This window comes from Trachemys scripta, chromosome 3, assembly GCF_013100865.1.
Source record: "Trachemys scripta elegans isolate TJP31775 chromosome 3, CAS_Tse_1.0, whole genome shotgun sequence".
NCBI classification, from domain to species: Eukaryota; Metazoa; Chordata; order Testudines; family Emydidae; genus Trachemys; species Trachemys scripta.
The window spans coordinates 98,254,166-98,269,647 of record NC_048300.1 but is presented as its reverse complement, the minus strand read 5'-3'; the positions used below and the strand labels follow the sequence as shown (position 1 = coordinate 98,269,647).

General features: G+C 42.2%; 1 protein-coding gene across 1 annotated transcript in view; it reads left to right on the top strand.

The window, feature by feature from the left end:
* Positions 1–15,482, top strand: part of UTRN (utrophin) — a 501,770-nt gene that overhangs the window by 30,552 nt on the left and 455,736 nt on the right. Inside the window, exon 2 of the mRNA XM_034766878.1 lies at positions 6,312–6,373. Within this exon, the coding sequence (XP_034622769.1) occupies positions 6,312–6,373 (62 nt within the window). The remainder of the gene's footprint in view (positions 1–6,311; positions 6,374–15,482) is intronic.

Sequence of the window (15,482 nt, the reverse complement as noted above, 5' to 3'; positions counted from 1 at the left end):
CAGGCTCCAATGACTGTCGGAATGGCCAATCTTTCTTGATGTAGTGGGAATCTCTTGCACGACTACCCCATTCGCAGAGAAAACAGCAGTACTTTGTGTATCCAGTCTGCAGACCAAGCAAGAGAGCAACAACCTTCAAATGGCCACAAAGCTGCCACTGATGTTGGTCATAGTTTATGCACCTCAAAAGTTGTTTCATGTTGTCATAGGTTTCCTTCATATGGACTGCATGACCAACTGGAATTGATAGCAAAACATTGCCATTATGCAGTAAAACAGCTTTAAGACTCGTCTTCGATGAATCAATGAACAGTCTCCACTCATCTGGATCGTGAACGATGTTGAGGGCTGCCATCACACCATCGATGTTGTTGCAGGCTACAAGATCACCTTCCATGAAGAAGAATGGGACAAGATCCTTTTGACGGTCACGTAATATGGAAACCCTAACATCACCTGCCAGGAGATTCCACTGCTGTAGTCTGGAGCCCAACAGCTCTGCCTTACTCTTGGGTAGTTCCAAATCCCTGACAAGGTCATTCAGTTCACCTTGTGTTATGAGGTGTGGTTCAGAGGAGGAGGATGGGAGAAAATGTGGGTCCTGTGACATTGATGGATCAGGACCAGAAGTTTCATCCTCTTCCTCATCTGACTCAAGTGAGAATGATTCTGGTGCATCAGGAACCGGCAGTCCTTCTCCGTGGGGTACTGGGCGTATAGCTGATGGAATGTTTGGATAATGCACAGTCCACTTTTTCTTCTTTGACACACCTTTCCCAACTGGAGGCACCATGCAGAAGTAACAATTGCTGGTATGAGCTGTTGGCTCTCTCCAAATCATTGGCACTGCAAAAGGCATAGATTTCCTTTTCCTGTTCAACCACTGGCGAAGATTTGTTGCACAAGTGTTGCAGCGTGTGTGTGGGGCCCACCTCTTGTCCTGATCTCCAATTTTGCAGCCAAAATAAAGGTGATAGGCTTTCTTAATCATAGTGGTTATACTGCACTTTTGTGATGCGAAAGTGACTTCACCACAAACATAGCAGAAATTATCTGCAATGTTCACACAAATATGAGGCATCTCTGCTCACTTTGGCTAAACAGAAATGTGTCCCTTTGCAAAAATCAAACACTGACAAATAAGAGAGCATGACACTGTATGATTTCTAGAGCTGATATAGGGCAATTTGTTCAGCAGAGTGATGTAAGCTTCGTTCTGATTGGATCATCCATGACTTCTAGGAATAACATGATGCAGTTCATATCATGTATGACGCAATACCAGCTTCAGATTGCATCATTCATTGTTTTGCCTAAAAAGCAAGTACTGTCCAAAAGCAGTTATAGATTTATGCATAGATCCAGTCAAAGATGTATTTTAGTTATTTCTGGTTTAAATTGAGATCCCTTCCCTTTATAACTCACTTATCCTCCGCCATTCCCAAGTCAAGGGTCGTATATACTGAGCCAATAGCATATCTTGAAAATTAGAGCCAATCAACAATTTTAAGCATCATTTTCGTTCTCAGTGACCCAGAATTAGTAAAGTTTGACTACATTTATTTCAGAAGCATTTTGGCTGTAGAGCAGTGTAATATACACAGATTTTATGATGACATGTGAGTAAATCTCTATTTTTAAGTACACTTAATAAATTATAAATGCTAAATGCTTTTCCCGCCCAGAAAAACTGAGCACTTTTCCCCTTTCTTCTGTAAACTCATACTAGTGTGATGTGGGGAGATATTTATCATAAATACAGTATACATACCCCAAGGCTAGACAAGTAGGCATTTCTAATTTTGTTACATTCCTAGTACCATAATTGAAAACCCAGAGGCTAATTCCTTATTTTATTTCTAAATTCCTTCTTTGTAGAAAATTAGAAGCTTAAACAAAGGGGGCAAGGCAAATTTAAGGCTGACTTAGATGAATGTTGACCCTCGTTCACTCGTGCTGGACTGGTTGACACAAAAGGCAGTGGGACTATCTGATCTGGCCCATAAAACTTCTCCATTGCCCTTTTCATCACAAAAATGTGCTTTTCCAAATATCCCTTAATAAATACCTTTTGTCTTCCAGGATTTAAGTAAAAAACCCTGTACAGTGCAGGTGTAATGTAAATGGTAAAATGAGGAGGCTGGTTTTAAAGATGACTGCTAAAAGCAGAGCTTAAGTGAAGGGCAAACCACAACTCAGTGAGGTCTCCCCCATATGTATATCAGTATGAATCGTGTGTTCAGGAACAAAAAGGAGGCATAAAGCTGAAAGCTGGAACAGAACTGGAGTATGAAAAAGTCTTGATTAACTGAAAGGATAATGTTTGTGGTAGAGGAATACGCAAGGCTGCCAGTGATTTCTGTAGGTGATTAAACGCCAGAATGAAGCTCTGGCATTTGATCTCAAGAGCCATTTGTTATGAGTACACTCCAGTGACACAACCATACTCCTGTTACACAACATGGTGGTGACAACAAACAACCTGCTAGAAACTCCTTTTTTCTTTTCTCTTTGTTGTGAGAGTTTGAAAATGTTTATTACTATTGTTAATGGCAGGGGTTTTCAACCTTTTTCTTTCTCCCCCCGCCCCCTCGGGGGTTGGGGGGTACAGACTTGGGGCACTATGCTGGGGAGGGTTCCCTCTGGCAGAGGCATAGTTTTACTTCTGTTTGGGTGGGGCAGGGGCTGTCAGGGCTTGGGCCAGCTCTGCACAGTGGTGTCCAGGGAGAACGTGCCATCTCCACACTCTGACTCACCTCAGTAGGCCATCCAGCCTGTCTGGGTTGTGGGAGATGTGGGTCAGAAGCAAAAATTATAACTGAAATGGGGAGGAGGGGACTCAGCTCAAGAAGTCTGGAAACCACACAGGGTGCAGGCAGGAGGTAGTTAGGGGCTGTGCGCAGGCAGGGAGGTAGCTCAGAGTGCAAGATAGCTGCGGCTGTGTGCAGGCGGGAGGGTCGCTCAGTGTGCAGGCAGAGGGTAACTTGGTACAGGGAGAGGGGTATCTAGGACTGTGTGCTGGCAGGCGGGTAGATCAGCGTTCAGGGAGGTAGTAGCTAGGGGCTGTGTGCTGGGAGGGGCCCCCGCTCCCCGCTGTGGTCGCTGTTCCCTGAGGGCTCTGCCGGCCCTGGGGCCAGGGCTGCTGCCTGGGCAGCTCTCCTCTTACTGGCTACATGAGCAGTCAAAGTGGGCTGGGAACTGAGGAGGAGCTGCAAGCCCGGGCACCAGCAGGAGATGGGGGAATGCTGCGGCTACCCACTCCATGGCACCAGCAGAGCAGCAGCTGCCCGCGCTTCCCAGCTCCCCACCTCTGACGTGGCCAGGGGGCAGGGCTTTGGGGGCAGAGGAGAGGAGGAGGTATGTGGGTGGAACTGCTCCTCTATGGGTAAGGCACTGCAGTTTGGGGAGTCAGCTCTCCCTGTGTCCCCTGAACTCCACCCTGTGGGCTCAGGGCTTCTGCCCTGCAGGGAGCATCGGGGCTCCAGGATTCAGCCTTGCAGCTCCTGCTTATAGCTCTGTGGGGATGCTGTGGCTCAGGGCTCTGAGTTTCAGCCACGGGGTCCAATGGACCCCTGAAAGGGCTGGGTGGGCTGCGGACCCCCCGTTGAGAGCCTCTGGTTAACGTCCGCCACTAATTGTTCAAAGGAAAGTTCATTAAATGACTGAGGGTAGGGCTAACAAGTAAGAAACTAACCGAGGGATTGGTTTGTGTAATAATGGAGTGAGTTATGTGCCAGATTCTGTACTGTCATTATGCAACCCCATTGACTTTGGGGTTGCGCATGTATAATTGAAAACATCATTTCGGTTCATAATGTTTGCTTATTTCAGTGTCTTTTTGAGAGAGAATTTTATTGGTCTGTGGCTGAAAATCTTAACTTTGTCATGCACTTCACTGAATGGTAATATTTTATATGGTCAAACATAAACAGTTTGTCATCTGTGTCATAATGTCAGTCTCTAGTAGTTACCTTTACAGACAGGTAGAAATCCACTTAAAATTAATTGGGCATTGTGTATGTTGCTCTAGTTCAGGGGTAGGCAACTATGGCATGCGAGTCGAAGGCGGCACACGAGCTGATTTTTCGGTGGCACTCTCACTGCCTGGGTCCTGGCCACCGGTCTGGGGGGCTCTGCATTTTAATTTAATTTTAAATGAAGCTTCTTAAACATTTTAAAAACCTTATTTACTTTACATACAACAATAGTTTAGTTATATATTATAGACTTATAGAAAGAGACTTTCTAAAAATGTTAAAATGTATTACCGGCACGCAAAACCTTAAATTAGAATGAATAAATGAAGACTCGGCACACCACTTCTGAAAGGTTGCTGACCCCTGCTCTAGTTAATAGTACATCAGCCTTTCAGATATGAAATTCTCTTCCTGGGGATTTATAACTGAACGGTAGATGCAACCTCATATTATCTATAATCCCTAGTTATTAAAACGCTAATTTCCGAGCTTTATAAATCAAATATAAAAGTGTGGCCTGGATGGGAAAGTAACATCCACAGGTTCTGAAATTGAGCAGAATGCTTTGGAAAAAATCTTTTAGTAAATGTGACTTTTTATGTTGCAAGAATGCTTAGTTGTTAAATTGATGGGGTCACATAAATTCCTTGATGGGTAGGTAGAAAATTCCTAAAACAAAGGATTGGAGTGAGTGTGTGCATTTTTGGCACTTTGTCAGAGGTTGAAAAAATAAGGGGTTCCCATTTAAAGTAAAATGAGCCTGCTAGTCCAGTAGCTTGCACTGACAGATGCCCACACAATCCTTGCCCCAGATACCGCAGTGATGAATGTGGTATAAATGCCTAGATAGTACTTCAGCCCTGGGGTCTGAAAACTGGGGCGGAGGGAGGGAAACAAAAAACTACAGAGCAAAGCTTTGCTGGGATAGCACTAATTGTAAACTCCTGGTGAGGTGTTGGAGTGTGCCTATGCACGCATGGGGTTATGGTGGTGAAGGTCAGATCACAGTTCACTGCAAATGCAGTTTCATTTGTTTCTTAATCGTTGCTGGTTTACATGATCATTGAGACTTTTATTTTTCAAACATTATTAATAAACCTGCTTTATTTTTCAGTGGTAACCAAATTAACATAAACCCACAAATATTGGTTTAAATTATGGTGTTGGTTCTCTCAAAGGCTTAGGAATGCAAAAGAACAGCTCAAGCCCATAAAAAGATGTGTTTTACGTGCATATCAAGGGGTCTTGGTAGGGGGATGGAGATTAGCGAACGATCCTCAATATTTCAGTCTTCATCTAATCTATTATTTATCTATTTATTTTTGTGTTATTAAACACAGATAATAGAAGTGTCCATCCCAATATCTTGGTGCCCCTACAAGGCTTTACATTCATATTAATCCCCCAAATTAATATGAAATGCTTAAACACATACAATCACTGTCCGTTCCGGCCCCCAAACGTAATTATCTTATGCTAATAAATAACCTCATCTAACCCTTATTTTGTCCTCTCAACAGTCTGAAAAAGAGAGAAGCTTTGTCAGTATGTCTGGGCCCTGGAGGACCATAGGGGAAAGGTGTTTGAGTCAAGGGACCCTGGTGAAGAATGCCAGGCTGGCAGCTCCCTCTTCTCTGTAATGTCCCGGGAGTGCTATTTCAAGTGGCTGTATTAACCAGAACTGTGGGATGGGGAGAGGGATGGTGTTTTAAGTAATTGGGTCCCTAAACATTTAAGGCTTTAATGGATCAAAACCATCACCTTCAACTCCACTCAGATGTCGATAGGCAGCCAGTGCAGCTTTTGCATCATCAGGGTTCTGTGTCCAGTGTGAGACTGTTATATTTAAAAGTCTGCTATGCTTTGGATTAATTTAATCTTCTGAATAGGCTCAATGTGTAGCTCAAAATAGTGTGGTGTTAGTCTGAACTTGTGGTGACAAAGACATGGATAAGTGTAAAAAGTCTGAATCTGAAACACAAGGTTCCTAGCAGCCAGGAGGGATGTGAGTTAAATGCATAGATAGAGGCCCAAAGTGCCCCCACCACTTCCAGAAATACACTGTCACTGGTTGTAACTTGAACACAGTAGATTCCACAATTGCTGTCTTGGAGTCATGACATTGCCCTGTATCCTGGATGCAGGAGGTTTGGTGTGAATCTGAGGAATTCTATCCGCAAAGTAGCCAGCAAGTTCTTCATAGTGAGGCTGGGATTGTTTAGGTTGAAATACTGTCTTTCAAACACCCCAGGATTGAGGTGGTATTCTTATTTGGGGAATTTAAAGAATAAATGTTCACTCGTTGTCTTTCCCCCTCCCCTCTTTTCTCTCTAGATGAACACAACGATGTACAGAAGAAGACGTTTACAAAATGGATAAATGCTCGCTTTTCCAAGGTAGAAATAATTTTCAAAAATTCCAATAGGAACCAAATAAATTTCAGTTCTAGGTACCATATTTTGTTTCAAGGCTTTTAGCATTTGCTAAATGTACTTGGATCAAAATTTGGAAGAACTGTCTCAAAAACATAGTAAAGTGTATAATGGCAGAATATATGTTTTAAGTAAAATATTGGTAATGTGTCTCCCCCCACCCCCTTGCGCAACTAAACACACTGTATCCCCATAAAAATATTGCACCAATGTACTCTTGTTAGTTTGTGAGAGACCGTTATATTCAACAGGTGTTAAGAACGACAGTTTTCTGCATGGCAGTGTCTGTTTTCATAGTTGTCCTGCTGGAGTTTAACTCTGCATACAATCTCCTGAGTGCATAAGAGTGGATTCTAATAACTAGCCTCCACTATGTTGATGATGCTAAGTCAATTCTGCTCATACAGAATATTCAGTGAACCTTCACTCTGGTTCACAAAGTGCTTCCAGTTTGAGTCTTGGTTATAAACTGGTGGGTAACTGTTTACTCATTTTTGCACACTCCTTTGCTTTTACACTCTAACTTTCCTGTGACTTAAAACCTATTGAGGACATTGCTTCTTATTTTGGGCTGGGGAAGGAAGTTATAGCATCCCACAGGGAAGAAAAGTAGCTATTTTAAACCTCCCTTTATGCCACTTTGCTGATTACTGAAGATGGAACCTTGTCAATAAATACAATGGCCATGGGATTATTTCCTAGTTAATAGCATGAGAGAGGAACCCTGGTTAGCCTCAAGTGAAGAACATATCTTTCCGGGCCAGAAAGGCTATTGAAAATAGAACTATTGTGGGTGCCTCACTTAATGGAAAGGTACATGCATTTGAAGTCCAATGTTTGAGGATGAGTACGAGGAGACAGATTTAAAAATCTTTGACACTGTTGTGGGAAATGATAATATCATAGACTTCTCAAAGCTATAGCTTGGTCTGCAGAATGTAGAGGTTTGATTACCCTCCCCTTGGCTCTCCAAATTACAGTATATTGTTTAAATGCAAGGTTGGCATGATTTTATTCATTTTGACCTGTCGGTTCATTTTGCCGGATAGCTGAGATTCTTAGCTTTTAGCCAAGATAGTCTTGGCCAGTGTTTTAGTTTGGGGAGAAGAGTGTGTAAGTTGATCATGCCAGACACATCCTTCTCAATGCTGCTTAATGAATAAAGGGAAAAATGTTCTGAAAAAGCAAAAACAAAATGAGAGAAACTTGAAGCATGATGATATTTTTCTCCCTAATTGGGCCCCAATCAGCATGTAAATAAAAAAAACTGACAATGTTATTGTATTAGCATATCACAATGCAAATTGAAAGGTCAAAAGTTTTCTATTTATTCATCTCGAGGTGCAATTTTTGTTGTGACATTGGCAAGTGCAACTTAAAATTTCAAGCAATGAAATTAAGGGCTGTTTTTTATATATATAATATATATAGGCACTTCACACAACACACATTCTTCCTGTTGGATTCTCTTTCACAGGAAGTAGAGTCTAATACTATGGCTAGATTTAGAAAGATCTGGGCAATTTTGTGACCCATTAATAACACATGAAGTTATGCAAGCTAAATTAATAGTTATAAGATTTGTACTCTAGGGCGTAAAGTGATCACCTGTATGATGCACTTCTCATTTTTTTTCATGTTCAGCTCAAGCACTACTTTGCACAGGAAGGGCACTGGCTTAGGAAGATTAATGCACTTGGATACAGTGGTAATGAGCGTGATAAAAGGTATAGGTAGAAAGATAATATATATTAGAAAGTCTAGCTTCTCATGTTTTTAAAAACCCTAAGGAAATGAAACAGGAATACTTAGTAGTTGAAAGCGGTCTCATCAAAACGTTGTGTTTATGAAATCATTTTGGCGGCTTAAAATGTAATTTCTACAAGTCACAGTTGGGTTAATTGGGACACCTTTCACGATAGAGAAATGTGAAGATGAGAGAAATTGGGTAGGTTTATGTAGCTTATGTCACAGAAAATAAGCAATTTCTTAGTTTTATATCCATTTATAAAGAATTTCTAAATTCAGGCTCTAGGAACTTGAACATTAATTGTACTGTAATTGCCCTTCATTTGAAAGTATAAATGAGTGGAAAATAGTTTTGTTGTATTTTCTGTATGACACAATTTAATGTACAGAGAAACAGAAAATATTATATATCTCCATTTCATAGCCTCTGTAATTTCATGCACTTTAAAAATTGCTTGAACTTTAATTAAACCAATTGGACATTGTTCTATACTGTACAGAAGATTTTTAGACTGTCGTTCTCTTGTCTCGTCAGTCACTCTAAGAATTACATTGGCAGTTTAATTACACCCCAATTGCACATAAACTATTTTAAATTAACTCGCCTTTTTATAAAAAAATTTAAGTGGTAAAGAAGGCAGTTAATTTACTTTGCTAAGCCTCAAACTACTGAAAGCTGTAGTATGCTCAGCTTCATCTGACTTCAGCAAGTCTATGAAGTTGGCACCATAGGAAGATCATCCAACTAATTTTAAAAATCTATATACTTTTGAAATTGTACACGTATTGTAAGAAAAATGGGCAGAAAAATACCCCACCTTATATTATACCAATATAAAAGCTAAATAGGCAAACAATTATAAATTGCAAAAATGCTGGAAAGCTACAAACCAACACAACTAAGCCAGGGGAATTTGCCCCTTAATATTCACTTTCTATTGTGTTGTCCAATCTACTGTTAAGAGACAGGTTATAGGACTTCTGCCACTTTCCTAAAGAGACTATTCCACAAAATAATGTAACTAATTATCAGGAAGGTTTACAGTGAATATCTGGAAAATGTTTCTTTTTTTAATTGCATACTGCTACTCAGAGTTATACTCAGGTGTAAATGTTTATTCTTGAAATGTGTGCTCTTTCAATTGTTACCTCCTATCCTGTCCTTACCCCTTCTCCCTCTGTCACCTCTAATTTAGTCTATACTTATAATTAACACACGAAAAAACTACATTAAAAGAATATTATAAGGGTTGCAGCTCACTGCTCTCCCTGTCTCATGTGGTGGTCCTCCTCTCTGCAGCTCGCTCTACCCTCCCCCCCGCCCCCCATTTCACATGGGGACTTGCTTGTTACCTGATTTCCCCTCTCCCCCCTCCCCCTCCCTTCGCTGTTTGCTATATACTTCCCCTGCCCTGCTTGGTCTTTCCTGCTTTTTTGCTGTTCGTTTGCTTACCTCCCCTGTCCTGCCCAGTGCCCTCTTTGCTTTTTCTTTGCCTGCCTCCCCTGGCCCTCCTGGGCCCACCTTGTTTGTTTACCTGCCTTCCTTAGCTTGCCCAAGCCACAGCTTTTGATGTTTGTCCCCTACCCAGATCCCTTCTGCTTACTGTTTTGTCTCCTGCCCTGCCTGGCCCTGTTTGCCCCATGCACTTGCGCACTTTCTGCACTTTCATTTCATCCCCCCCGTCACTGCTGCCTCTCTCCTGAAGGAGCTGGTGCTCCCCCACACACTGCCTATTGTGCCCCACACCCTCCTTCCTTTATTTTGTTAACCCTTCCTGTTTTGTTTGTGCCCTCCACATCCTACATTGCCTAGTCGGGAGGAGCGGTCAGCCTCTATTTTCCCTACCCCCATGCTTCCCTTTATTATTTCTTTCTCTCCCCTGGTTGGCTGTTCCCATTATCTGACTTTGAAGGCGCACTCTGAGCAGGCATGTGCGAGTCGACCTCTCTAGCAGCTTTGCCTTGGGTGGGGTGGGGGGCTGAGGGAGAGGGACCCCTGATCTTTGTTGCCGCACCTTGGCTATCTCAGGGTGGATAAAAATCAATGATTTAAAAAAAAAATTAAAAAAATTGGATTTTTTTTAATTTAAATGCTTTTTTACCTCAAAAAGCATTTTATCAAAACAATCGATCTAAAGATAGTTTTAATTAAGATACATTATAGCTCAAAGATATCGCATCATGGAATAGGGATTATAAATACTAATTCTATAGTATGAGACGATCCATGTAATGTTTAAGAAAAGTTATGTAAATGAGTTCCAATAGTTCATGGATTAGGGACCCAATCTTATGGGGTTCCAGGGGCTTTTGTATAGCTTATTTAGGTTAATCTTTCTATCTACCCAATGGGACTCCGTGTTCAGTCTAGAAGATACCATCAGAGATGCTTAGTTTTGCAGTTCTCAAACTGTGGATTTGTGTTTCCAGAGATAACATGCTTGTTAACAGCAAAAATGTTTTTAAATAAATAATATATAGAGGTGAGAAATAACAAACAACCCTATTGTCCCTCTGCAGATTTGTGTACACAGTCAATCCCTTACCTCTCTCTAAAAGTGCATGGTTTCGAAAAGTTTAATGAATAGAAGATTGTTGGGGGCAGAGTAGATCTGGACAAGGAGAAGTCTGGAGCTAAATGTGAGAAGGGAGGGTCAGGCAGTAGAAACAAAAGTGAAACTGTTTGAGCAGCGTATTCCAAAATGCACTTTTATGTAGAAATCCGTGATTAATTAGTCTTCCTGACTAGTGATTTAAATCAAATCCATGGTGCTTTCTCCCCTATCTGCCCTTGTGGCAACCACCACTAGCACCATTTCTGATACCATCAGCACTGCCACTGGGTAGTGGCAGCAGCAGGCAGAAGAAGGGACAGTACTGCCAAAACTGCCGTTGCCATCAAGGGAGCCCCCATAGCTGGCAGAAAGAGCCAGGGCAGGAAAAAGGGCAAGAACCCCGCCCAAAAGGCTCCTTCCGTGGTGGCAGCCACTACTGTCGCAGCCCCGCCATTGGTTGCGTCTCCCTGTCCCCCTGTCAGCTCTAGGGGCATTGGCTACTCAGCACCCAGGGCCAACGCTCAGGTGGCTGTGGTTCCACCTGCCGTCCCAATGCCATCTGCTGTGGTCCCCGCACCCGCTACTGCTGCCACCCACCGTGACCAGGAGGCATGGCTTCTCTTCTGCTGGCAAGTCCCCATTCAGTTACTGGCGGCGGTGCGTGGGGAGCTTGGAACTTCCTTCCTGGTTCCCAACTAGGATGCCCAGTTGGGTCCACTTCTCATCAGGGAGAGGCGCAGTGCTCCCCCTGCTGGGCTTTGGGGCATGTCTGGAGGGTTGCTGGCCTTGCCTCCGCTGGTGAGCCTACCTGCCCAGTTCCCTCTCCTCCACCAGCACCAGCTGACAGTCTTGCTTGGGTGCCGGGGATGGTCACATCCAGCCGAGCAGACAGATACCGCTGCTGATAAAAGCCATTGGGGATGTCTGTAGAAGAGGAGGCTGCTGTGACATCTGGGGCCTATCTCAGGGGAAGAACAGCCCTGTCTCTGTTGCCCATCTTCACCCCCTTCCCCCTCAGTCCTGATCCCATTGCCCCCTGGAACTAACCCCACTGGCTAGCCCTCCATCAACACCACGGAGGACTGCGTACTGATTACCGGGGGAAAGCACCTGTAACCAGTGGGAAAGCCTCAGCAAATCGTAGGCCCAGCATCTCTCCCTCCTCAAAGTAAAAGTCCTGTAAAAGGCACAAATGGGGACTGCTGCTAGGGCTGCTTCTGCACCCCCTGAGAAAGTCCAGTGAGTGGAGCTGGCTGAGCAGCCTCTGGCAGCAGGGGGGGTTGGTCCTGCCCCCCTCAGAGAGTCCCTTACGAAGGAGGCCTGAGAGGGAGCCTGCCCACTTTTCTGCCATCTGTCCCTTCAGCTGGTGCCAAGGTGGAATGCTGATGGGGAGGAGACCCCTTATGGCAGGTGGGGGCCTCTGAGCGATCTTGCAAGAGATCAAGGCCCTGGGTTTGAACCCTGTAGGTGGGGAAGGGGGATGGATTTTCACATGCATAGCAAAAGGCACATCCTGGATGCAAAGGTAATCGTCTTGGCAAATTTCAAGTTCCTGCTCCAAAGCATAGGGATGTTACAGCTTCTAAAAGAGAATGTTTCCAGAATTGTTTAACATGGATGACACACATTTTCCTTAGTCTTGTTCTCAGAAATGGCAGAAATATTCAACCTGAGACAGACACAGAATTCAGCTCAAATGGTCGAAGTTTGGCTAAGTTAGAAGTAACTGAATCCCCATGTTCTTACAATCAGAAGTGGCGGGCAGCTGTAATAGGTGGTGCTATCAGCCTTGTCTATAATAACGTTATCAACTATTATTATTTTTATATATTTGTATTAACACCCAGTTGTTTTAAACACTGAAAAAAACATACACAAATTAGTTCCTCTCCTAAAGAGCTGTTTATATGCTAAAGTATTTTGCTGAATTGGGGTTATTAGAGAGGGACTGTTTAGATCCCAGTTTTGTGAGATTATTCCCTTGTGTATGCATCTTAAAATCACACTGGCCTTTTAAATTTTTTTCTGCCGTACTTATCAGACATTAATTTTGTTTTGCGACTGAAAAGTCACGTGAAATCTTTCTGCAGCCACTTCTAGGTCTCTTTCAGCATTACTGCTTTGTGGTTTTCTCCCTTCCAATCTAAGGTTTGTTTTACCACACAACAAACCCTGGGCCCCTTACCTTTTTGACATTTTGCCAAATGCACTGCAGCGTCTTGGCAAGTCTGATAAATCTGTGTAATTATGTTGCCTGGGCCTGCTGTTGTCTACAATTTCACATTATTTGGGGATTCTCCAGGCCAAAGACATTGCAAAAGGGATTACCTGTGTCTGATTCAGGGACATCATGGAATGTGCAGTGTATGGATCAGGCAAAAATAGAGATCATAATGAGCTGTTAAGTCATGTTGTCTGTCCAAGGAAATATCATCCAAGATATCTGTAGTACTTCCTCAAGTTTAATTTGAGTGGCTCAAGTGAAGAAGCTTCTTTCATTTCATTTGTAGAATATTCTATAACCTAATTATTGTTGTTATTGCAGTAGGAAACATTTTTCAAAATTCAGTCTAGATTTTCCTTTGCTAAATTGCATTCCATTTACCCTGAAAGGTGTAACCTGGCCCAGCAAGATAGCTAGAGCCTGGCAGATTGGTGGAAGATCAGCATCAATTTGGGGACAGAACATTTCTTGTATTGGCATAAACAGTATTTATCTATCTGAACTGATCTAAACCTTTGAAAACATTTGGGTTCACTGTTTGTTCTTATTTCTTCTACTACTTTTACCTACTTCTTAACAGAGCTCAGAATAGTGTTCTAATCTGATTTTTTGTAACATAATCCTGATATGTAAACATATCCTAATTTTTAATTTTAATATGTTGTATGGTATAGTCTGAGACTAAATGGCATTTGGCATAAAAGTAATATGAATCAATTGGTTTGCCTCTAAGTTATGAGCTAGAAATGAAAGTAATAGTCTGCCCATTCAATATGCTTTAAATATGTTTAATTTTGAACTGAAATATTCTCACCTAGTTAAGGAAAAAAAATCAAAAGAATAGAGATTCAAAATGTAGGTGGTGTAGCAAGTTGTAGACGTTGGTGTAGGGAGGAGGGGTTTAGATTTATTAGGAACTGGGGAAACTTTTGGGAAAGGGGAGCCTATACAGGAAGCATGGGCTTCACCTAAGCCGAAATGGAACCAGATTGCTGGCACTTAACATTAGAAAGGTCATAGATCAGTTTTTAAACTAAGGGCCGGGGAAAGCCGACAGGTCGGAGGAGCACATGGTTCGGACCTACATCCCTTAGGGGAGGATCTATTAATAGAGAATCTCTCTCTGTCCTAGTGAGGATGAGAAGATGGAAAATGATAAAATACAGGCAGGGTCTGATCAGAAACAGTCAAATAAAGAATCCCATTCAATTGTATAATGGCAGACAGCTAAAAGGAGACAAGTTTTGAAAGTGCTTATATACCAATGCTAGAAGCCCAAATAATAAAATGGGTGAACTAGAGTGCCTCGTATTAAACGAGGATATTGACATAATAGGCATCACAGAAACTTGGTGGAATGAGGATAATCAATGGGATATATTGTGTACCCTGGTATTACTGTATCGGAAGGACAGAACAGGTCATGTTGGTGGGGGAGTGGCATTATATGTGAAAGAAAGCGTAGAATCAAATGAAGTAAAAATCGTTAATGACTCAAACTGTACCATAGAATCTCTAGGGATAGAGATTCCGTGCTCTAATAATAAGAATATAGCAGTAGGGATATATTACTGACCACCTGACCAGGATGGTGATAGTGACTGTGAAATGCTCAGGGAGATTGGAGAGGCTATTAAAATAAAAAACTCAACAATAATAATAATTTGGGAGTTCAATTGTCCCCATATTGACTGAATACATGTCACCCAAGGGCAGGATGCAGCGATAGTTACTTGACACCTTAAATGACTTCTTGGAGCAGCTGGTCCTGGAACCCACCAGAGGAGAGGCAATTCTTGATTTAATCTTAAGTGGAGCACAGGATCTGGTCCAAGAGGTGGATATAGCTGGACTGCTTGGTAATAGTGACCATAATATAATTAAATTTAATATCCCCATGGCAGGAAAAACACCACAGCGGCCCAACGATGTAGCATTTAATTTCAGAAAGGGCAACTACACAAAAATGAGGAGGTTAGTTAAACAGAAATTAAAGGGTACAATACCAAAAGTGAAATCTCTGCAAACTGCGTGGAAACTTTTTAAAGACACCATAATAGAGGCTCAACTTAAATGTATACACCAAATTAAAAAAACATAGTAAGAGAACCAAAAAAGAGCCACCATGGCTAAACAACAAAGTAAAAGAAGCAGTGAGAGGCAAAAAGGCATCCTTTAAAAAGTGGAAGTTAAGTCCTAGTGAGGAAAATAGAATGGAGCATAAACACTGGCAAATGAAGTGTAAAAATAGAATTAGAAAGGCCAAAAAAAAATTTGAGGAACAATTAGCCAAAGACTGAAAAAGTAATAGCAAAAATTTTTTTTTAAGTACATCAGAAGCAGGAAGCCTGCTAAGCAACCAGTGGGGCCACTGAACGATCGAGGTGCTAAAGGAGCACTCAAGGACAATAAGGCCATTGTGGAGAAACTAAATTAATTCTTTGCATCAGTCTTCATGGTTGAGGATGTGAGGGAGATTCCTAAACCTGAGCCATTCTTTTTAGGTGACACTTCTGAGGAACTGTCTCAGATTGAGGTGTCATTA